This window comes from Momordica charantia (genome assembly GCF_013281855.1).
Source record: "Momordica charantia cultivar OHB3-1 chromosome 6 unlocalized genomic scaffold, Mcharantia_2.0 BLBB01000006.1, whole genome shotgun sequence".
Classification (NCBI taxonomy): domain Eukaryota; kingdom Viridiplantae; phylum Streptophyta; class Magnoliopsida; order Cucurbitales; family Cucurbitaceae; genus Momordica; species Momordica charantia.
This window is the reverse complement of record NW_028275164.1, coordinates 25,602,844-25,626,900: the sequence shown is the minus strand read 5'-3', so window position 1 is coordinate 25,626,900 and position 24,057 is coordinate 25,602,844. Positions and strand designations below refer to the sequence as shown.

Below are 24,057 nucleotides of genomic sequence, written 5' to 3'. Positions count from 1 at the left end.
AAAGTAAAATTAAACGCCAAGCCTTTCATTCCCGTCTTTGCTTGGAAAGTATTCATTAGTTAATGGGCATGGAGTCTCGATCTTGAAAGAGACTTCCTAACTTGGCTACATATTTCTGATATCGACCTAATTTAGAATTCTTCTTTTTGGTTGAGATTATAAGACATGGGGAGGTCATCAGAAGCCCTGGAAAGAAGAAAGGATAGTTTGAACTGAAAATAGAGAGACATAGCAATAGCACAAATCAACACAATTATGAAAAATATTCCTGTTTCTTTCTTATTCTCCTTTAGATGAAACAGAGTTACCAAAACCCTGAAAAGTTACAAAAAGAGAAAAAATAAAAGCATGCACAAAGTAGGAGAGAAGCAGGTGGTAAATACATCTATTCTCTACATTAATCACTGAGTCTTTCTCACACCAAATGTGTCTTCGTCTCCATCTGTAACCTTTTTTCTTCGCTCCGCAATCATTTCAGAATAAGCCTGCAGGGCAAACACACAGAAACGTCTTATATATAACATATTCTTTCTTCCGCTAATTCGTTTCTTGGCAGTAAAAATACCATCAGCATCCGAACCATATCCACTTTTTAAATGGTTTTAAGTCATCTTCCATTAATAACATATGCAGAGTCCCATTTCTAATTCTATAAAAGGCAATTCTGTGTTTAATACTGACATCAAAATTAACCAAAGATGGGAAATAAAAGACAGTGATTTGATGCACAAACCTTCGGATATGAGTAAAGAAAGATGTACCACCATAAGATTATTACGGACAGTATTACTGCAGTCACTGCTATCGACTTTATAACAAACCAGCTAGAGGCAGTCAGTAATAGTCCTGTCAGTGTTATCGTCCATGGTTGACACCTAGTGACAAAAACATGGGTGACATCGAGATCATAAAGTAATAACAAAACTAAACTATGCTGCAACTAAAAACTTTAATGGCACTACAGAGAAAGTAGCCCATTTCTTCATCAAACAGATCCAGACTACAAAAGCCTGGATGTTACGGACAACAGCGAGTTCTCATTTCCCTTTTCCTTTTTCTATTTTGCCAGATTCAACGAGATGGGGATTGGGAGAAGCAACCGTTTGATTGTGCCCCTGAGCATGTATATAAACAGGTATATGGATCTACACTGAACAAATTTCTGGTCCATAATCATAATCGAGTCCCAGTTGTCTGTTTAGCACTGATCCATTTACTTTCTTTCTAAAAGCTACAAATCAATCAGTTCAGTTAATTTTTTATTCATTGGAAGTCAATGTGGAGTATACTATAATAGGACCAAATACGAAAAGCTTATCCAATTGCTTCATTCCATTACATTAGCCTTTAGGAATTATTCTAGGTGAACGTTCATGGAAGGAAAAGAAATTCTTTAATGAAAAGCTGTAGTTATAGAAATTGGAATAATTGCAAGCACAGTTCATAGATAGGAGGAGGATCATGTAGAGAAATATAATAATTTTTCTTAGCAGGATAGGATTCTCTACAGAAACATATTAATCATAACCAGATTTGTCAAGAGAAGGACATCAATGTCATAAACTATATCAGCATATGTTAGCGGATAGAAACAGAAGGCAATGGGTGATATTCCCTACAATACATTCTAGTTAAGCAATAAATTCATCATTAATCAATAGACTTTGCAACTAGAGTCCAAATGTACCTGACCCACCATGTCAAAAAAAGAAAAAAAATAAAGAAAGAAAGGCTTCCATTATTTCATATTGGAGAACACACAATTTCCTCTGTAATACCAACCAAATATATTCAGAATCCAAGATAGAAAATAATGCAAAAAACAGTTGCAGAAGTTCATAATTCCTTGATTCGTTAGCAACAATTCACAATATTGGGGTTTCCTAAAAACCTCAAGATCCGCAATTTGAGAAATGAGGAATTCTACACATAAGGAAAAAGATGCAATTTTAGACAGTTGCTCAAAATGAATGACGAAAAACAGGATAATAAAGCATGAAGAGTAGAAAGCGGGAATTAAAATGATGGAAAAAGAAAACCCCAAAATGGAAAGCTAACCATGAAGGTTTCGTATCCCAAACGGAGTCATATTCGAGAGAGAGATAATTTAAATATCCATCCATATCATCGACGACGCCATTTTCGTCTAAAAACTGAGACTCGTTCGCGTTGTTTGATTGCTTCCCAAAAACGACATTTTTCCTGCGGAATTTTGTACATCTGGGAGTCAAGGAAACGACTTGTGACGTAGCAACGAAGTTCGCGAGAAGAGTCTGTGTTGAAATTGAAGGAAAATGGTGGGAACGTAAAGAAGTTGCAAGGAACAGAGGGACAAGAGAAAGAGCTCCCATGGCCATGGGTTTGGGTTTTTGTACTCCAAATTCCAAGTAACTCGCCGAGATGATGATGGCCGAAGTTGGGGGACTCCAGTTAGCCTAACAGAAGACAGTTGGCCTAATTTGGATTTCTGACCCAAAGTTTATAAGTTTGGAATTTTTACCCATTTTATAAAAATTTGTATTTGTTATTTGTGACCCCTGATCGTTTTTTTTTTGACAAAATACATTTTTGGTCTCTGAAATTTGAGGTAGGTGTCAACGGATCAAGTAGTTAATTAACACTAAAAAAAATCAGTGACCATTTAAAACTATTTCTCAAATTTCAGGAAACAAAAGTGTATTTTAAAACTTTAAGGACCAAGTTGACACCTACTTTAAACCTCAATGACCAAACATATTCATTTTGAAACTCCAGGGACCAAATAGATAGACACCTACCTCAAACCTCAAAGACTAAAAATATTCATTTTAAAACTGTAGAGACCAAATAAACAACTACTTCAAACCTCAAAGACCAGAAATATATTTTGTCATATTTTTTTCTTACCACTTTTAAATTTTTGGTATTTGTGAAAATTCATCTTTGCCCTCGATTTCAAGAAATACTAATTTTTCCGAGATTGAGAATACCCTGTCTCCCACACATTCAATTTACTTCTATTCCTCTTCAATCTCAATCTCGAACTTCCACTTTACTTTTATTCCTCTTCAATCTCAGTCTCGCACTCCATCTCTCACTTCGATTTTGAACCCCCTGCTATCTCACTATCTTCCCCTTCAATCGCAATCTATCTTGGAACCCCGCAATCGGAAAATTGGGATTTTTTATCCCAACAATTTTTGAGATTGGACTTTTGACCCTTGTGTAAAAACTAAAATACCGTCATGTAAAAATAATCACCCCGTTCAATCTCAATCTCGGATCCCTATATCTCCTTCTTCAATCTCGACCAACCATCATAATTTATTGTTATTTGTTTTAATATATGTTAAGAGATTCGAATTTACAACATCTTGACGGGAGATATATACCAATTAGCATAAAATTATAATCGCTTTTGGTCAATCATCATAATTGAAATCAAATATTGCAAAAAAATTTTGTACTACATATGCCGGCAATGCCCCATTTTTTGTTTCACTTTACAAAAAAATTAATGGCCATAATTGAAATCAAATATTGCAAAAAACTTCTGTAATAAATATGCCGACAATTAAACTTATGCCCCACTTTTTTGCTTCGCCATACTAAAAAATTAATGGCCGTAGTCTCCATCTTTGCTCTTTGAGCTTAGGAAAAAAAAATATCGCTAAAAATTTTGGCCGAGCAAAATCCTGGCTCACGATTATTCAAATCTTTATTGAAATGGCATAATCCCAAATGGCATAATCCCATGTTTAATCCCGATTCGAGATTATGCAATCTCTGATGAAATTGCATAATACTAGGCACAATCCTGGCTTGAGATTATACAGTCTCGATTGAAATAGTATAATCTCAAAGTATAATCCCAATTCAATATTTGAAATTATGTTCACAGAGAGCTCAAACTAAATGCATTTTAGCTAGGAGTTTTAGCCACGATTTTTCAAATTAACCATAACACGATTTTTGTTATGTATATTTGATAACCATAACAAGTGCAACCCACCTCATAAAATTAAAATTAAAAATAAAGTTCCGACAATGACAACAACCGACACAGAAGGAGAGAGGAAATAGAAAGAGAGGCTAAAAATTGATTTTCATATTTTTCAAGGGAATGATTGCTTGTTTCTTTTGACTGACATAGGCAAAAGGATAGAAAACTTTATTTTTCAAAAGTTGGGCAAAAATTAAGTGACTCTTCGATATCCCGATGAAATTACCTAATGAAATGAAGTTAAGAATATGTAATTTTATCTAAAGTGAAAAACAATAAAGTTAAAATTAGGTTGGTTGCTAAACTCCAATCCATAAAAATCAAATTTATTCAAGGTTAACCCAAGCCAAATAAATTTATAACCCAACCACATACGGTATAGAGTTGATTGAATTTTCTAAGGTGAAAGTAGGATGAACAAATAAATTCCAAGGTGAAATTAGTAATTCTTTGTGTTTTCCAGCACCAAATATTGAAGGGTCAAACGATTGTCCCGTAAAATTAGTCGAGGTGTACGTAAACTGATGCGAAGACTCACAAATATTAAAAAAATAAAAAAACAAAAAAAAAACAGACGTAGTCCATCGATTTAGACCGAAATTCAGTTGGGATCGGCATTTAAAATAAAACCAACTCGTTGGTTGACTAGAGCGGTTAGAAAGTATCATTCTAATCGACCCACCAATTATTAAATCTAGGAAAAAGCTCCCTAACCTTTTCATGAATCACGAGAGAAATATAGAGCAGAAAGAAGAGGGAGGGAGGGAGAGGGGACAGTTCCCCTCCCATGACCCATTCTCTCTCTTTTTCTTTTCCTCCCCCTCCCCCTCCTCTTTTCTCTTTCCCTTCAACCCATCTCCCTTTCTTATTTTTCTTTCCATTTTATCCTTCACTCATTTCTTCAATTTTTCTTTCTCCATTTTCCCTCTCTTCTAAGTCTCTCTCATCTCAAGCTTTCCTGTGTGATCCGCACAGTGGCATCTCTTCCTCTCGACGTTCACAAAAACAACCGCCGGTTTTAGTACAAAGCTTATTTTTAGTTTCCGACTAAAACTGAATGGCTGGTTTTAGTCAATTTTGGCACAAAACCAATACTGATCAATGTTAGGTGGAAGCTGAAAGGATGTATATAACTAATCAATCATCTACACAAGGAAAGAGCTATTCTCATCCGATCATAAATCTAGAATGTAACAAGTACCTGGCACAGCATGTTTAAACTTTCTTCAGTCTAATCCAAATCTATTCACAAACAAACTGAATACATCAATCTTTTTGTTGCTAATACCACTGAATAGTGAAAATTTATGGGTATTTGGAAAATGGTACTCGAGCATAAGGCAAAGGAGTTTGGGACTTATAAGGAGAAAACTTGTCTAAACATAAACTAGAGACCTAATAATGCATTGTCAAGCTAATTTAGATCATGTGAGAGTCCTATTAGGGTTAGTTTGAGAATAGTATTAGTATATTAGTTAGGGACGTTATGATAATGAGTTAGAGGTAAGTTAGATATAACTAGAGGCAGTGGAGATTGGAGAAGGTATCTTTGGAAATAGTCTAAACTCTAAAGTGAAGAAATTAGTATAGTTATTTGAGGGAGAGATAGCCCTCTCGAAAGGCTATTGATACTTTAGCTATCTCTTGATATTGCAATATAGTTATCTTGTTTCGTTTAGTGTATTTGAGATCCTAATAGATTCATATACAGGGATGCATTACTGATGTGATAAAATATCCAACAATAAGGAGGAAACAGTTTAGATGCAGTTTTCCTGACCTGCTTTGTAGGCGCATCATATTTGTTAATCTGAATCGGCCAGTTCAAATTCCAAGATCAAAACTCGGGCATGCATCTATTTTTCTTTTACATGTGTTCTCCTCATAGATTTTCACTTCATCACTGACAAGGTCACAAGCCGCAGAGTCCATCAAACCTTGAATCCCAGCAGTTGAATTTCTGAGAGATCTACTTTCATTCTCCACGTTGTCTGACTGAAGAAGCTATGCAAACATTTCGGAGGGGAATAGAACCAGAGCCCATAAATGAGAAACTTAATAGAGATCTTAAATGATAAGTATCTAATTCAAAGGATACCAAATAGAAATATGACCACACCTGGCTGGAGTGTTCAATTTCAACATCTTCAGCCAATGTTCTGCCAGGATCAGTGAATGTTGCTGCAGGACAAAGTTGAATTAAAACTGTGATTTGACACGACAAGCTCATAGTGAAATTACAAAAATTATGAATAAAATTGAGTTGTCAGTGCATTAGATCACATTGAGTAAGAACAATGGATTGGTTGGTTTCTGCATTCTTAATTGAATCCCTCATGTCCACGTTTCCACTTGGTTCGTAATGAGATCGATCATCTAGTGAAACATTCGGTACGTCCAAATTGGAAAGTTCAGGAGCCTTGTATGACGAAACCGATACACTAATGCTTTCATCAGTATGACCTGAAGAAAGGTTGACTCTTGCCTTTGGCCTTTGAAGAATGGACAATATTTCATGGGCTTCATGATATAAAACAGACAAACATTTTAGTTCAGAAGGAATTAAGCATAAACAACTAGAGACTTCAGACAGAATTCATCAAATAACCATTTACAAACCATCCCGTAAAGGCTTTTTAATAGTCTCTCTGCCCAATCCTTGTTCATATTTGCCAGGAATGTAAAAGCTTGCGTCTTTTCTTGAATCATAATTTCTGTTGCTGAGCTCTACTGGTACCATAGGACCAAAGGATCCATAGCAAAGCCAGAGAAAATGTTAGATATCCACCATACGAGCATCGGTTAAAATCTTAAATAAGCATCGGTTAAAATCTTAAATAAGCATCGGACCAGACCTTTAACACTTTCACATGCCTCACCAACCTCAACCAAGTATTTTGGCAGCTCAAGTATATTACCCATCATCAAATCTTTAGATAAACTAATGTGTTTGCTGCTTAATATAATTCTATCTTCATTTAGTAAAGTAACCTGAAATAAATGTGAGAGTTAGACTCATAAAAAGGTAATAAGAAACTCCTGCACCTCGTTGAATCGCAATAGTAACAGACAGAAACCATGGTGGATATGATTAATATCCTACCCTAAACACTTCCATTTTTCTTGTATAGCTGCTATATAATCTAAGCTTGAAGATCATAGTCATCAACTCAAGAAATTTAGATCTTGATGGTCAATACCTATAAGATTTTGTTTTCCTTGATGCAATTAGAAAGCTACTCATTTGCCAATAAAGGATAATGATTAGCATGTCCCAGTAGCGATCAATCAATTGATAAAAGCTGAAAAAATCAGGTAGACTGCCTATTGTTATAACAAGTCATGTATCTCTGCATCCATGGCATCAAAAACATTTTGCTTCTGCAAACAGTTGAAACATAAAACTCATACGGTGTATTAAAATTTACACTCTTCTGGGGCAACTGCAAAATAGAGAGCATGTAACATGGTGTCTAATTCAAAGTAAAAATTAACCTGAATATGGTGAGAACCAGAGGAAGAAATTCTGATGATTCCATTCTGATATTTCTTAGACTTTTGAGTTATCTGACTAGTGTACAGAACATGCCATTCTGCAGTAAAAGACAGCAGACACTAAAGCAAACTTATTACATAGTAAGGCTGAAAACACTACTCATGCGTAGAAGCACAACAAGACCTTGCACCAAAAATATACGTACTTGATCACACAATCTAAGCCTATAAGGAGGAAAAATATGAATAATGCTGACAAATTTCCACTATGATCCTTATATGGTGGCAATCAATTAGCAAAAGCAGCTGACCTTTTCCAGTAGATATTTCATTTTCGTTATTTTTTTTTTTCTGTCCATGCGGTATCCTGGTTCCCCCATCTCCAGAATTGCTGCCTTGATTTAAAGCAATTTTAGGAGGCTTCTGGTCTCTTTCACATTCTCCAATTTCTACTAAATGAGCATTAAAGGCTACTGATTCTCCAGATTTTACTATTTCATCTTTCTTAATAAATCTGCTATCCAGTAATTTCCTGTTTTCATCAAAGAGCATGACCTGTAGAAAGACCAAGAGTGGTGTAAGCAGAAACTTTACCTTTAAATTGAATTATCATCACGATGAAATATGGTAATAATAATCACTGAACGGTTAAATAATAATAATCAAGAAATATGGTAGGCTTGGAAAACCGGATAATTTAAGTAGCAACCAACTTAACCTGCCTCCCAAGGGATCCACAAACAGAAAGTTTCAAGAAACCGTCATGATACTTCTTAGCTTTCTGAGTAATATTTGTGGTGTAAAGGACCTGCCACTCTACGGCCATCATAAGGTTAATCATGTGAATAAAGACAACAGACGAAACAGATAAAGGCAGAATGTAAGAAATTGGTAGGAGATATTTCTCTTCTTCTTTAGTTAATGTTTGTTACTATTTAGATGTGATTTAGTTACGCTCTATAGTTGTCTATTTTAAAATATTGTGTACCATAATGAACATTGATATAAGTGAACATATGACTATATGAGCACTCTTACATATTCCGAATACATTGTTTTTTCAACATGGTATCAGAGTGACGAAGGATTGCACATTTGAACATATGGGACTGCACATGCTGGTCTTTTCAAATTCATTCTCAGTCGAAGCAACATCATCTAATTATAGTGCAAAATGCTTTTGTTTCTAATTCTAGTTCGACTCATTTTCCAAAGTCCAAATAGATCCTTGTCTATATTTTATGCATGGCACAAAAAAGCTATGTCATCCTACCTCAAGTATCATAAAGATAGTTTTAAATTCTTGTAGCACTCTCTTTTCACATGATAAATTGTCCCCTGTTTTCCACAATTGTCAACTTGGGAAGTGTCACAAATTACCTTTTCTTCCCCACAATCTTTACATGGCTCCTCTTGATGTTGTGTAATCTGAGTTGTGGGGTCCAACTCATATCTCCCCCAGCAATGGCTCTCTTTAATATATAAGCTCTGTTTTCCATATGTTTACATTATCTTTTTAAGTCTAGATCCGAAGCCTTCCCAACTTCTTAAATCTCATATTGAATTATTCTTGAATGGTAGAATCAAACTTTTCTAAAACAATTGGGGAGGTAAACTTCACCCCTTCATCTCCTATCTTGACTCTCAAGGCATCAGTCATCACTTGGCCTGACTCCACAGTTCAAACAAGAACTGAGCAGTAGAGTGCAAACATAGTGTACATTGAAATAGATACGATCCTCCTATCCCACTCTTTCATTTCCTTTGCTCATGTTTTTTTAATATAGATTGGATCTTTTACCTATGGTAGGAAGTTTACCCTTGGCTTCTGTCATTCTGTATATTACAGGTAGGAACTTTAGTTATTTGGAGTTCACAGAAACAAAACCCTATTTCTACATCTAGCACTGAGGTTGAGTATAGGAGCTTTGCACAACTTCTAAAGTTATTTGGTACAATCTTTGGTATTGAGCTGTGTATTCCTTTACTTTGTTCACCTACTCTTTGGACTGATAACCTCAGAGTTGTTCATCTTTGCAAATCCAGTTCATTACTCATGATCCAAACACTTCAAATTTGATATTTTCTTTCTCATAGCTCAGGTGCTTGTTCTTAAGCTCTGACTTCTCATCTTCTACCTTCAGCACAGCTGCAGATATCCTTACAAGGTGCTAGAGCAGTACATTTTGATGTCTGAAGTCCGAGCTTATTGTTTTTCCATAATTTATATTGGAATGACAAAAGTGAAAATATACAGCATTTTTTTCATATTTCAAACATATTGTCTTCTCAAGAAGGCCAAACTCATATGCATCAACATTATACGCTAACCATTGCACATTTTCCCCCTCCTAAAGAAAATAAAATTTCATGAAGATTCAACAATCCAGGAAATAAGTCAATAACTAACCTGTCTCCTCGGTTTTTCTTGTGTCTGGACTACTTTGTGGCGATCCATAGCACTTTAATCTGCTCTTCTTAAATTCTGGAATGTAAATGGAATGACAGTGTTACAAAATACAATCTAATTCAAAAGCACATTGGTACATGCATGCTCACAGTAGCAAGTACGAATAACTAGTAATAACCAGTAAAACAATACCTATAGCCCCATGCCAGCCAAATCACGTTAAAATAAGTGGAAGAGAAACAATAGTAATAGATAAGGAGTATTAGTCAAAGAAAGCATGTTACCTCTGATTATTTTATGTGAAGGGCTGAGAGTCGTCCGAGTTTTATTCTTCTCCGCACTTGCTTTATTTTTTAAGTCAAGAACAAGAGAATAATAATAAACATAAACCAACCAATAAAAAAAATGAACTAGAGCATGGTTACATCAATTATGGCGAATAAAAATTAGGCCAATTACCAAAGCAACCAGAGTTCTTTCGGAAGTTTTTTCCTGGCAACACACCAGGTTTCTCGGATATCTCATCATCACCTGCTTGGGTGTTCAGACCAGACTCGGGCTTATGATCTCCCTGAGGAGTGTCGATGTCAACAAGGTAACTGTTGAATATAAGCGTTTCGCCGGAGCAAATTACTTCATCTTGCTTTAATAGCCTGCATTCAAGGAGCTTCTCGCATTCATCATAGAGCAACGCCTGTTTGCCAATCTAACCATTAGAGCAAATCGACTAGGCTAACTATTAGAATGCGACAATCCAATTTTTAAAGCATTCAACCAAGCTAGCACATGCACAAACCCTACTCCGAATCGAAATCAGAGCCAAACAATCCACTACTCCACAATCACCACTCAGCAATTCAAAGAAGCTTCTAAAACTCTACATGCAATTCCAGGATTTAGCGCCAATAATGCTAGTAATTTCATACTTTCAGTTCAAAATCGCAGAAATTCGACACGTCCTACTGAATTACATATCTACGAGCTCAAACAAAATACGTGGAGTGGAAAAAAGTGAGAAGAAATAGAGACCTTATTGGTGGAGCGGTGGATGTCTAAGAAACCGTCGTGATAAACTTTGCGCTTCTGCTTGAGGTGCTTCGTAAAGGTCACCTTCCATCGATTCACTTCGCCCATGGAGTCGAATTTCGTCGAGCAATTTCTTATGGCGGGAAATCCTCGCGTACGAAAATTAAGCTAGTGACCCGCTCTTGCGATTTCATGACAAGAAATCGCATCAGTTTGATAAATATATATAGACGCAAATTTTTTTATTTAATATAATTACAGTTTTTAATTACAGCCGAAGCATATATTTTTATGTAAAGTTTAATATCAAACTACAAATTAAATATTGAAAATACCATTCATTTTGTCTACATAGAAAGCATATGAGCGTTAGGAGCTAAATTAAATAAAGATGTTTAAGCTCTCACACTTGAATTAGCAAAATCGATGCGCGTGTTTGCAAGCAGACATACTAGCTAGGCCACTAGTATTTGATGAGTTGATAGCGTCGGATCCTCTGATTTCTATCCTGATCAAGTTTGTGTAGATAGATATATTACTTGGTAGGGTCGATAGTAGTACAATGTGTGGGACGGAATAGTAAGAGTCCTTCCCACCTCCTAAGAATATAATAGACTACAAAAATGTTCTATTATATTGTTTATTGTTATCCTAAATTAGGATGCCTTCTAATCACAAGTCTTAATTGTATGGAATGCTCATTAGTCAACAACTATATAAAGGAATATTTTAAAACAAAAGAAAGAGAAAAAAGCTACAGCAATATGGGAGGGAGAAAGTAATGTTATTTCTTCTCAAACTCTAAAAATTACAGCATTAGTTCAAAGTATTTATAGCTAAGCTTGTCAACACTCGTAAAAGCTTGCCACTAAAACAACTTAATGCTAAAATTAGAATAGAAAAAATCATTTCCATGTAATAAGAAACAAAACTTTGACTAGTAAACAATACTAAGAATAGTATGCACTAAATTTTAACAACCCTTTAGTGCATACTTACAACTAACAACACCAAGTGCAGTTCTAAATTCTTCAAACTTAGGCTTCTCCAATGCATTTTTGAAAATGTCAGCCACTTGGTTATTTGTAGAGATACCTTGCAGCTCAATTTCTTGGTTCAGGACCTTCTCTCGAATGTAGTGATGTCGCACTTTCATTATCATACTTAATTTGTACAGCATACTCAACTTTGCACGATATATCTTTCATCAAACTTCTCAACCACATACATTCTTGTGCAGCCATGGTTGCTGCCACATATTCAGCTTCGGTGCTAGATAGAGAAACCACACTTTGCTTTTTGCTGCACCAGGATATCATAGCTCAACCCACACTAAAACAATAGCCTGAAGTAGAGCATCTATCATTTGTGTCTCCCGCCCTATCTGCATTAGTAAATCCACTTAGGACAAAATTCGCACATCTACCGTACATTAAACCATAATCAACAGAGCCTTTTACATATCGCATTCTCTTAGCTACATCTACGTAACTACTCCTGGGACATTGCATAAATTGTGAGACCACTCCAACAGAATAAGCTATATCTGGTCTTGTGATAGTTAAATAAATTAGACTACCAACAAGTTGTCGAGACTTCGTAACATCTTGAGTAACTTTCTTTCATCTTTCATCAACTTGAGATGTGGCTCCATTGGAGTTGCTTTTTCCTTTGACTCACCCCATGTCAAAGCGTTGCAAAAGCTTCTTTGCATAAGTCTTTTGGGAAATGAAATACTCATCATCTAATTTTTCAATTTCTAGACCAAGGAAACAACCAACTTCTCCCAAACTTTTCATCTCAAACCGAACTGATAAATTACTTTTCAGCTTAGAAATCTCAACTTCATTATTTCCAGTAATAATCATATCATCCACGTACAACAGTACTAATAAGTGCAAATCTGACTCTAATTTAACAAATAAACTAGAATCAGCATCTGAGACTTTAAAACTACAAAAGATGAAGTATGAGCCACTTTACCATACCAAGCACGTGGTGCTTGCTTAAGGCCGTATAATGCCTTATGGAGCCTGCAAACGTGGTTGGGATAATTTTCAGAAACATAGCCTTTGGGTTGCTCCATAACTACTTCACGATCAAGATCTCCGTAAAGAAATGCATTCTTTACATCAAGCTGCCATAACTTCCATCTTCTAAAGGGTGCCAGAGAAAAAATTGTCCTTAGCGTTACCATTTTCGCAACTGGACTAAAAGTCTCCTCATAATCTAACCCATAGCTTTGTGAAAATCCACGAGCGACAAACCGAGCCTTGTATTTATCAACAGTCCCATCTAGTTTTCTTTTCAAGTGATAGACCCACTTGCAAGTAATTGGCTCACAATTCTTTGGTTTTGGCACCAACTCCCAAGTTTGGTTTCTATCTAAAGCTTTAATTTCTTCCATCATGGTTGCTCGCCACTCTGGTTGAGCTTTATCTTCCTCATAGCTGGTTGGTTATTCCTCATATATTGCTCCAATAAAGAAGTATGAAGTAGTGGAACAGTTGTTGATATTTACCTCATAGTCATTGAGGTGTTGTGGTTGTCTCTTCTCCCTTGTGGACCTTCTCTGGGTTTCTTGCTCATCACCTTTTACATCTGAGATATTGGATGTTGGAAGTTCATCATTAGTTAAAGCTTCCATGTATTCAGGTAGCAATTGTAGGCTTCTTTGCTCACCATCACGTACAACTTCTTGACAGTAAGATGACACTTCATCAAATACAACATCTCTAGAGGTAACAAATTTCTTTGTTTTTGTATCCATACATCTTCATCCTTTCCTACAGGGATCGTAGCCAACAAAGACACACTTCTTTGTTTTTGGATCAAGCTTGGTTCTGTTAGATTTTGGAATATGGACATAACAAATTGAACCAAAAACCCGAAAGTAATTTACATTTGGCTTGACATTATATGAAATTTCAAAAGGAGGCTTCCCTTTACCTGGCCATAGAGGTAAACGGTTGATTACATGACATGCGCACTGCATAGCTTCAGCCCAAAACTTTCGAGGGAGATTTTTGTCATGCAACCATGAGAGGCTCATAGAGACTAGATGAGCCAACTTCCTTTCTGAAACACTATTTTGTTGGGGCGTATTTGGACACGTCATTTGTTGTAAAATGTCATTGTCACTGCAATATTGGAAGAAGTCTTCGGACATATATTCTCCGCCATTATCACTTCGAAGACATTTAATCTTCTTCCCAAATTCATTTTCTACAGCATCTTTGAGTTCAGCAAACTTTGTCAGTGCTTCACTCTTCTCTTTTAGGAATTTCACCCAAGTGTACCTTGAGAAATCATCTACAAACACCATGGCATAGCGACACCCACTGAAACTTGATGTTTTTTTTAGTCTCATCAAATCTGTATGGATCAATTCAAGCATGGAGGATTTATGATTTGATGACTTCAAGAATGGAAGATGATGTGACTTGCCAAACTGACATCCTTGACAAATTACATCTTCACGAACATTTCGCAAGGATGGCATACCATCCACCAACCTATTTGATGAAATCTTTTGCAGCAATTGATAGCCTAAATGACCCAACCGAGCATGCCAAATTTCTGCACTTTTAATCTGACTGGTCTTCTTTACATAGGCTTCTCCTGTTGTCATGACAAATAAGGAATCTTTCTTCTGGCCAGAGGTAACAACATCACCAAAAATATTTTTCACATTATCAAGAACTTTTACATCTTTTGGCCCAAACAAAACATATTTTCCCGAATCTGTAATTGAGAAATAGAAATTAATTCTCTCTTTAAACCTGGAACATGGAAGACATCATTCAACTTGACTATGCTCTTGTCATCTGTTCCAATCTTCACAACCCCTTCTTTTGCTACTGGATAAGCTGAATTATCTGCTGTAAAAATAATCCCGTCTCCTTTGTGTTGTCACAGTTCTAAGAGCAGCTCATCATTTCCAGTTACATGATGAGAGCAACCTGAATCAATTATCCACTCCTCTTTGCAACTTTTCATGGCTCAGAAGAGCTTGGGTGGGTGGAGATTTTTTGTTACTACCTTCAGCAACTTCTACAGTGAAACAATGCTCCCATTTAACTACATCTTGCCTATCATTTTCGCTTGCAACATTTGCTTTGAAGAGCTTGACTCTACAATTCTTCTTGATATGCCCAACTTTACCGCACCTGTAGCACTTTATAGGGTTGTTATTTTGAGAGCCCGTGATAAGCCTTGATTAAAGGCTAAAAAAGGGTAGGTTTGCATCTTAAGTAACTTATATTTGGGATGAAAATGTATGTTCATGCATATAATTTAGGAAAAATGTGCATAATTTGTGATTAGGGACTTTGGAATTCAATTATAGGTAAATGAAGACTAATTTGTGTAAATATGCTTATTTTGTAAGGAAAAATGAAGATTTATGATCACAATGCGTTAGATACATTGTAAGGCCAGAATTTCTAGCTTACTAGAGGAATGAGCCAGCCAAGTTACTTTGAAAGTTTCAACTTCACAATGCTTCAGCCACATTCGATGTCTAGATTGTCAAAACGGGAATAACCACTTTTGACCAAGTAATTGGTCCAAGATTTGGTTTTACTCCTAATAGCTCTACAACAAGTGGTTGTCAACTTCCCTTGAATTTGTCAAATTCTTGTTACTTCCATGGCCTATAAAAGGAGCCTCCAAGCATCACTTATTCACACCTCATTTCCATGCTTTTGCTTTTCCTTTCTAAATTCTTGTCAACTTTAGCTTTTAAGTTTTAATTTCAGCTTTAAGTTTTGTTCTTCCTTTATTGTTTTTACAATTTTTCCTTGCTTATTTTATTGCAACTCTAGTTATTCTAATTTATGTTCTTCTTTCCTGATTCAATGAAAATGAATGCTTTTGTTATCTTCTTTTGCTATTGCATTTATTTTAATTTCATGAGTAGCTAAATTAATTTTTCAACCCTCCTACGAATGGTTTAGTTCCCATCATTTTAATTACTGGTCACTTGTTTAAATCACAACAGTTGAGTTTAATTCTGAAAAGGTTAGAGTCAACGAAGTTCATCAAGGTAAAACGGGAAGTTACTTAGAAATAAGAACTAAAACAAGATCCTAGACATAGGCTCTCTTACCCGTTAAACGTAGGTTGGAACTTGATTTATTTAGGATTCTAGAGTTGCATAGACATATGTAAACACTAGCCTAAACTTCTAAACAAACCAAAAGCGGTACGGAATAGGAGTTGAACCAGTTTGCATAAATTGAGCGTCATTACGGGCACATTTGGTAGGTGTAATTCATCATTTTAAAACTAAACAGAAGTAGGGGGTTGGCCTTTTAAATTCTATAACTTCCGTGTGTTTTTCATTTTCAACCAATCTCACCAATTTTCCTCACAAACCTAATTGCTCATTCTAACAGTTTTCAAATTCAGTTTCAAAAGAAAAGCTAGTCCCTGTGGAGACGAACTTGGAATATTTCCAGATTATTACTTGTGACAGTGTGCACTTGCACTTATCCTCTAGCCATTAAGCAGAGGCGCAACAGTCAGCATCAAAAAAATTTCCAGTACCTGACCGCTTTTCATTATTTTAAATCCATGCAAATGTATTTTTCTTGTAATGTTTCCCCTTTGAGAAAAGAGCATAATATGCATTTGAACTCTTAGCCATTTGCTTTGCCAAGGCCTCTTGATAAGAAAGCAAACTTTCTAACTCTTCAGCAGAAGGTTGTGTCGCCCACCCTTGAATGGAGGTTACAAAAGGAATAAACTCCTTCAACCCTCGAGTGAGATATCGCCGCAACCTTGCCTCACTGATCTTCTCATTCGCCTCTAGTTCTGAAATTTCAGCACAAAGACTTTTAACTCGAAAAAAATATTTAGAAATAGACATACCCCTTACGTTGACGAAGCCAACTCATTCTCCAACAATTGCAGCCTCGTTGTATTCTTTTTGGAAAATAGTCTTTCAAGAGTCTTCCACACTTCTTTTGGCAAGCTAATGTCCCGAACATGATCAATGAACTCTTTGCTCTAATTGAAGTTCTCAAAGCTGCAAAGAAAGCTTTTCCACATTTGATCTTCCATTTTCTACATGGTTCTAAATTTTCTGGAGTGTTTGCAGGAATTTCAGTACTATCTCCTGTAATTAAATCCCACAAGTCTTGGCCTTGAAGATATGCTTCCATACACATCTTCCAATACTTGTAGTTTGTCCCTACAAACTTATCAACACCGTCGTAGTATGTGTTCTAACTACCTCCTCCATTTGCTAGCTCCATCTCTTTCCACGGCTTTCAATCTCCTCCAACAAGACAAATAACACATTTGATAGACAAGAAGAAAGAAGGTATGAGTTTCAATCTCAAGAATAACAACACTTGATAGACTAGAAGAAAGAAAGAAAAGAGCTTCAACTTGGCTCTGATACCATAAAACAAAAGAAAGATAACAGAGCTACAACAATACGAAGGAGAGAAAGTAATTATGTTATTTCTTCTCACACTCTGAAAATTACAACATTAATTCAAAGTATTTATAGTTAAGCTTGTCACTAAAACAACCTAATGCTAAAATTAAAATAGAAAAATTCATTTCCATGAAATAAGGAAAAAAAAAGTAAACAATACTATTCTTAGTATGCACTAAATTTTAACATATTTAAATTATAGAGACTAAGGCATACAAAAAGGTTCAGAGTCCAAAACCAAAACCTTCCCGAAAAACATTCGACTAGCAAACTAAATTAACAACCAAACAAGATAGAGATTTGTGAGAGTCCCTACTCTGAGAACATTAAAAAATTACACAAATTTGAAAAAATTGGTAAATTATGATTGTCATTAATGACGATAATAAAGAAAAATACACTACAAGAAAATTGTTGTTCAACGACATTTTTTAGGGACAAAAATATAACTCGTCGTTAAAACTATTATACGTCGTTTTTTAAGTGACGAAATTATTGAATGACAAAAATTTATAAGATTGAGATCGTTGGTTTAAAAATATTTATTTACGTGATATGTCATGGAGAGACGATGAGTGACGTATGATTTTGTCATTTTACACAATCCTAGCTACTTGAAATTTTCATGTAGAGGGAGTCTCATTTTTTTCGATATTAAGTGAATCGTATGATTATTGCATATCAAGGTCAGCTCAAAGTGATCTACCACATGTACCACGATTCGAATGGTCTGGATTGATTGCTTTTTCGCTTGGACGGTTAGTTAGCGTTGCTCTTTTGGTATTACTATAAAGATATCTAATCCGATTAATTTCACTCGTGACAGAAAAAAAAATTATGGTTGTCTTTTGTCATTTTAGTTTTCTATTTGTATAAACTAAGGTTAGGTTAATGTAAGAATTTCTATTTTATTTTATTTATCTTTCTTGTCTTTTCTCTATTTTATTAAAGTTATGAAGTTAGGTTTGGATGATTTGCTTTTTTAAGCATGTTTGATGACGTTATTTTATGTTTACGAAAAAATAACAAATGCCACAGTAATGTATCATTTTTTGTCTTTTTCCTTTTAATGGCAAATTCTTTCTATTATTTTTAAGTTTTAATTTGTGTTGTTATTCATTCTACTTGTAAATCATGAGAGAAGCAATGGATGTCTTTATCTCATATTAAACTACGTTTAGATTGATATAACTTGTAAAATAATCTATTATATTAGTCAATTGATTATATTTTAACTTAAACTTTTGTCGGAGCGAGCAGTAATTTACATATATCTCCAACCAATAGGTTGTGAGTTCGATCTTCAACCGATGTATCGTACTAAAAAAATTAAATTTTCAAAAATACTAAATTAAATCTAATCAATTTTAAATATACCTACTATAATTAATCTCTAAACTATTAATTAAGTACGTAAACATAGGAACCATATATTCGTGTCCCCTGTTTGCTTCACGCACAAATATGTCACTGCCACCTGAATTCAAATTCTCATATATATATATATATATATATATATATATAATTCCTAGTTTTTAAAGTTTCTTATGTTCTAACCTCAACTTTCAAAAATTCAAACTTTCACATATATTTATTTGAGTCACCTCAAAGTTAAAAAATCTCATAAAAAACAACATATCATTTTTATTTTATGTTTCTTAATATGGTTAAAAAATCTGTTCTCCCCAAATCAATTTTGCACCAAACATAATTGTTTTTATGCTGCCAACGTTAAAAAATTTTCTACCGCAGAGATTGTTGGACTTTAAAAAACTTCCAAACTAGCTCCCTCCCCTGCAAAGAAAAAAGTTAAACAACTTTATTCTCATAAAATATTAGTTTTCTATTTTCCGAACAGACATTTCACCCTCCAAAGAAAAAGTTAAACCACTTAACACATACAAATATATAAACACTCTATTTTAGTAACCACAGCTCAAGTCCACAATATAATTAATAACTTACTAAAAAAGATAAATCATTCCAAATCTGAACAATTTAAAATTCCATTATATTGAGAGGTCCAAAATGGTAAAAACCAAAAGCGCCTTTTTCCTTCCTTTCTTTTCTTAAGGAGAAAAAAGACAAAAAAAAAAAAAGGCTACAATGTCTTTAATACCCTTGAGAAGAAAAAAAAGGAAAAACCATAATTATCATTACCTAGACAAAAAGTAACAATAATTATAGGTTTATTCATGTAAACCCATATAATTCCCCAAATCATGACAGTTAGCCACGTTTTCAACTCCCCAAAAAGTTATAAAATATTAATTGGGTTCCGTTCGGTTCGGGTACGGGTACGGGTTCGGGTTTACACATCCAACCCGTCGTCGGGCGATCAAGCCTTCTGGGTCGTCGTCGTGTCGGAAGCTCGGGCAATTTCAACTCCGGCGGCGGCGGCGGCGGCCATCTTCTCCGGCCGGCGGCCGCCGTTGACGACCACCTCGGAGAGACAAATTTGGCCTTTTCTTTCAGCTATCTGCCGCTGAGTGGACTTGTAGAAGGTGGCGTAGAGAATAAGCTGAATTAGGGCCGACAATGTCCCCAACCCATTTGGAACCTGAAACGCCATTAATACAACTCCGAGCTCAGTATTTTGTACAAAATATTTGATGATGATAATAATAATAATAATAATAATACTTGATTTCTTAAGAGCAGAGAGAGATAAGTGGGAAGTTTTACTGTGATGAAGGGATCGAAACGGATGCAAGCATAAGCAGTCCAAACGACGCCGTTGGCGAACGAAGCAAAGGAAAGAAAGAAGGGCATATATTCCACGCTTTTTGTCTTGATCACCAGTTTCTGCAACACGCACCACAACATCCATAAATTATTTACCTTTAAAATATATATTTCTAATTTCTAAACTTTAATAAACACAACTATTTTCATTATAAACTTTCAAAAAAAGAAAATAATTTTAGTCTCTATTATTAAAATAATAATTTCATATCGCATTTTAGTCTCACATTTCATTTGTTCAAAAACTACCATTTCTAAAGCTTTTGACCAATAAAAGAAATAAATCAGGCAAAAAGAGAGAGAGATCATTTTACTTTTTAAAACAAAATAATGAAATTATTTTGACCCCACCTAAAATTTGACAACTATTATCCTCACCAATACAAAGCGGAAAAGTAAATGAAATATATTCTCTTTTGAGATGTCCATAAAAAAAAAATTTTAAAAAAAATCCTCTTCCTCTTTTCGAAATTACCAATTTACCCCAACATCCATTTCAAAAACCTAAAATGATTATTCAATAAAATAAAAAGAAAAAATTAGTTGGAGATTTAAAGAGAGAGAATACCGGTAATTTCTTTTTTCTTTAATAATACCTACCGTGTCAACACTCACCATTAAATTATTTGTGCTTTTTGACTAGTTTTTTTTTTTTTTAAATACTTGACTATTAAGTTATTAACGGTAAGATCCTCGTTACATACTTGACAATTAAAACAGAGGGTGTACTAAAAAAAATTTAAAACGAGAAATGCAAAAGTAAATAATTATTTTAAACAATAAGAAAGAAAAACTGCGATACGCTGTAGTTTAGTACGGACGCATTTAAGTATTATTGGGAGGGAGACTAACCATGACGGTCAACGGGGAAGCATACATCATGATGTTAAAGAGGATGCAAATGGTGCCGACGATGGCAGAGCGGAGGCGGAAGGTGTGAGCCAAGGTGAGGACGAGGAGGGTCAAGAGAGCCACAAATATGAGCTCAAGCAGCAGCACCATCAGCACCTTCATCCGCTTCTTCTTGCCGTCGGAGTAGACCAAGAACAGTATTATGTAGACCAGCTCGATGGCGATCCCGGTCCCGTTTATGGTCACCACCAGCAGGCTGCCCGGGTGCACCATGGGCAGCCCGTACAGCGTCCACACCATGCAGTTTATCAGCGTCGCCAGGTACGGCACCGCCGAGTACTGCTCCACCGACCCCTTCTTCCATATTTGGATGAACGTCGGCCTGTAAAACAATTCGCAACCGCCCTAATTCAATAATCCACGTCATTTTTAATCTTTTTTTTTCCTGATCGGTCATAAAAGCGGCATGCAAGGTTTATCCATAAGGGAGCGTTAAAAGAACAAAACGGAACGGCGAAACTGACGAAGGGAGGGATCGGAGGAGATAAACTAAAGAAATAATATTGATAAAATTAAAACACTCATTTTCTAATTTGTCTTCTTTCAAAATTCTTAAAAGTGAAAGATTATATATAAAAAATGGTACATAGTAGTGAGTACAGATAGGGTGCGCTAACTTCTAAAAAATACTTATCAAAATCTTATTTTTATTACCATTAAATATTTCACAATCATAAAAGTAAACTTTACTTTATGTTATTAAGAGAGAAATGTGAAAGTAAACTTTTCTAGAGTGACAATTTACATAGAAAAATGTAAAAGTAAACTTTTTTTTATTTTTAATAGAATGAGCTGTAAATTTTTTGTAGGGAAGAGAAAAAAGAGAGACAACTTTTATTTATTTATTTATTTTTTTTAAGAATAAGTCACTGTAAAAAAATTAGTGGCCGCCTTACCAATTAGCAGAAGAAAATTTGCTTCTAGAAATAGGAGAGAGAAATATACCGAGAAGGAAAAAGAGACTATTAATTAATTTTATCCTATGAAGAACACAGGCTCTGTAAAAAAAAAGGGGCAGAAAATGAGATATTTTTCTATTTTACAAAAAAATAAAAAGTCAAATTTTCATTGGTAGTGGAATTGTGAGTCTGGCTCGGGCGACCAGTATTTGAAAATTGAAACCATTTTTTTGAAGGAAAAAAGAAATGGGAAGAAAATTAGATAGGTGTGTACTTACAGTGGGGAGAGAAACAAGATGAGAGATATAACATTTCCTGTAAACAAGAAATTAACAATTCAATATCAACGAACAGCTGACGAAAATTAAAGAGAGAAGGAAAAAAGAAAACGGACCCATGATTCCCATGACCGTACGAATGGCATCTGCAGAAACCATGGCCGAAACTGAAACAAAGAAGAAGAAGAGAAATTCAAATGAAGAATTCGGATAAGAGAGAGAGAGAGAGAGAGAGAGAGAGAGATGGTATTTTAAATTTTGCGAGGGCGTGTGGGGGTAGTGAATGAAGAGGGGGTTCTATATATAGAACTTAAAAGAAGAGAAATTAATTTACAAAAAAAAAAAAAAAAGTTTCATAATTTTTACTTGTAAGCAAGAAGGGTTGGTCACTTGTATGCCATGTAGTGGCCACAGTCACTTAAATTAATTTTAATTTTAAATTTACCCAACACAAGGACCAAATTACCCATGAATAACCAGTCACTCACAGATAAGAGAGAGGGGTTGGCACTGTCTTCGACATTATTATTCTCTCTCTAGCGTTACAGAGGAGAGAGAGAAAACAGATGGCGGAAGTGCATGCAGCAGGATAAAGATTCCCAGTACTGAATTTAAGTCCAGCTTATCCGAAACCTGGTTTTCGAAAGATGGGAAGTTGTTTGTTAAGTATTCTCTCTCTTTTGAGTTTTTTTTTTTTTTTTCTTTTCTGGCTTAAGTCAACGTGAAATGCCAAAAATTTTTCATTTCTCAGTGTTGACCGAATACCCATCTTCTCTTTAAATAAAGCTACGTTTATTTATGGGGCCCTTACATGCTATGACAATACTTTCTATTCATTACAAATGTGGTTGGGAATAACATTTGGATTTGTAAATTATATGCCAAAACATTGCAAAATAAAACACTCGCACCCAACACTTGTGAGAAATGGGAAGGATGATCCACGTTGAAAATATAAGCAACCGATTTGATATAGATTTTTATATCTACGAAGTATTTCTCTTATTTGTAATTAGTTTTGAGAAAAAATCTATGAATATTGATATAGTATCAAAGTCCAATAAATTTAAACAAGCTTCTGGCATGATTGATGAACCCAAAATAACTACTGTATATTAAGTAGAATGTTTAAGAATCTTATGTGAAAAGATAAGAGTCTAGTATATGTACATCTATAGTGATATATGTCCATGGTTAAATATAATTCGATGGTATATAAGGGTAAAAAGGAAATTACCTAAAAATATCTAAATATGATCTCGAGCAAACTTTTTTTTATTTATTTGCAAAATTATTATCACGTTGTTGCTATATTTACAAATATACACGGGTGAATTGACACCCATTGAAAATATTTTGCTTTTATTTATTTATCATTTTTATTTATTTTCAAACCTTTTGTTTTATTTATAAATTATTTAATAATATGGCTTGGCCGAGGTGTGTATATAATCCATTTGAGTCTATAGTAAAAAAATTGTTTTATTGATACCTTAATCAATTGAGTTATATTTAGATTGATACCATATGAGTATATATCTTAATATAGTGTTTATTATCATTGGTCTATTTTCTGTTACATTAAAAAATATATATATTTAGCGTATATCAAATAAAAATCAGCACCAACCTTAACCATGGTGTGGGCAAGTGTATATTTTTATATCTTAACATCGATATCTATAGGAACAAAGTGTTTGAAGAATGGTCACATATTAAATTAGGGTGTTGAGTTCCTAGACGAATTTACATTTCTATTTTTAAGTTTTTATTGGAAAATCAATAGTACACAGCCTAAATTATATTGATTATTTTAAGCAAAGTTTAGGGTTGGAAATAAAACATTTGAAATGTGGAACCTA

The 24,057-nt window shown here is 34.8% G+C and overlaps 3 protein-coding genes across 5 annotated transcripts; all 3 read right to left on the bottom strand.

The window, feature by feature from the left end:
• Positions 1–253: 253 nt before the first annotated feature.
• Positions 254–2,473, bottom strand: LOC111015275 (spindle pole body-associated protein). The gene is made up of 3 exons (XM_022290235.2): positions 2,059–2,473; positions 734–875; positions 254–485 (listed from the first exon to the last, which is right to left on the bottom strand). Exons 1-3 carry the CDS (start codon positions 2,355–2,357, stop codon positions 402–404), a joined length of 525 nt encoding a protein of 174 aa, XP_022145927.1. The 5' UTR covers positions 2,358–2,473; the 3' UTR covers positions 254–401.
• LOC111015274 (uncharacterized) lies at positions 737–11,340 on the bottom strand. Of its 3 annotated transcripts, none has more exons than XM_088125622.1 (13): positions 10,917–11,243; positions 10,347–10,581; positions 10,172–10,231; positions 9,888–9,962; positions 8,196–8,293; positions 7,789–8,032; positions 7,478–7,575; positions 6,838–6,973; positions 6,602–6,712; positions 6,266–6,502; positions 6,102–6,163; positions 5,763–5,986; positions 737–875 (listed from the first exon to the last, which is right to left on the bottom strand). In XM_088125622.1, the coding sequence occupies exons 1-12, from the start codon at positions 11,019–11,021 to the stop codon at positions 5,807–5,809; spliced, it is 1,641 nt and encodes a 546-aa protein (XP_087981748.1). In that variant the 5' UTR covers positions 11,022–11,243; the 3' UTR covers positions 737–875; positions 5,763–5,806. The 3 variants fall into 3 exon arrangements, with proteins under 3 accessions (XP_087981748.1, XP_022145925.1, XP_022145926.1); XM_022290233.2 differs by lacking the exon at positions 737–875 and adding an exon at positions 11,323–11,340 and having other exon boundaries at positions 5,531–5,986; positions 10,917–11,094; XM_022290234.2 differs by lacking the exon at positions 737–875 and having other exon boundaries at positions 5,531–5,986; positions 6,602–6,709; positions 10,917–11,240.
• An 8,011-nt stretch (positions 11,341–19,351) lies between these two features.
• LOC111015366 (bidirectional sugar transporter SWEET4) lies at positions 19,352–22,481 on the bottom strand. Its single transcript, XM_022290385.2, has 5 exons — positions 22,312–22,481; positions 22,196–22,232; positions 20,959–21,340; positions 20,047–20,166; positions 19,352–19,921 (listed from the first exon to the last, which is right to left on the bottom strand). The coding sequence occupies exons 1-5, from the start codon at positions 22,352–22,354 to the stop codon at positions 19,700–19,702; spliced, it is 804 nt and encodes a 267-aa protein (XP_022146077.1). The 5' UTR covers positions 22,355–22,481; the 3' UTR covers positions 19,352–19,699.
• Positions 22,482–24,057: the final 1,576 nt, after the last annotated feature.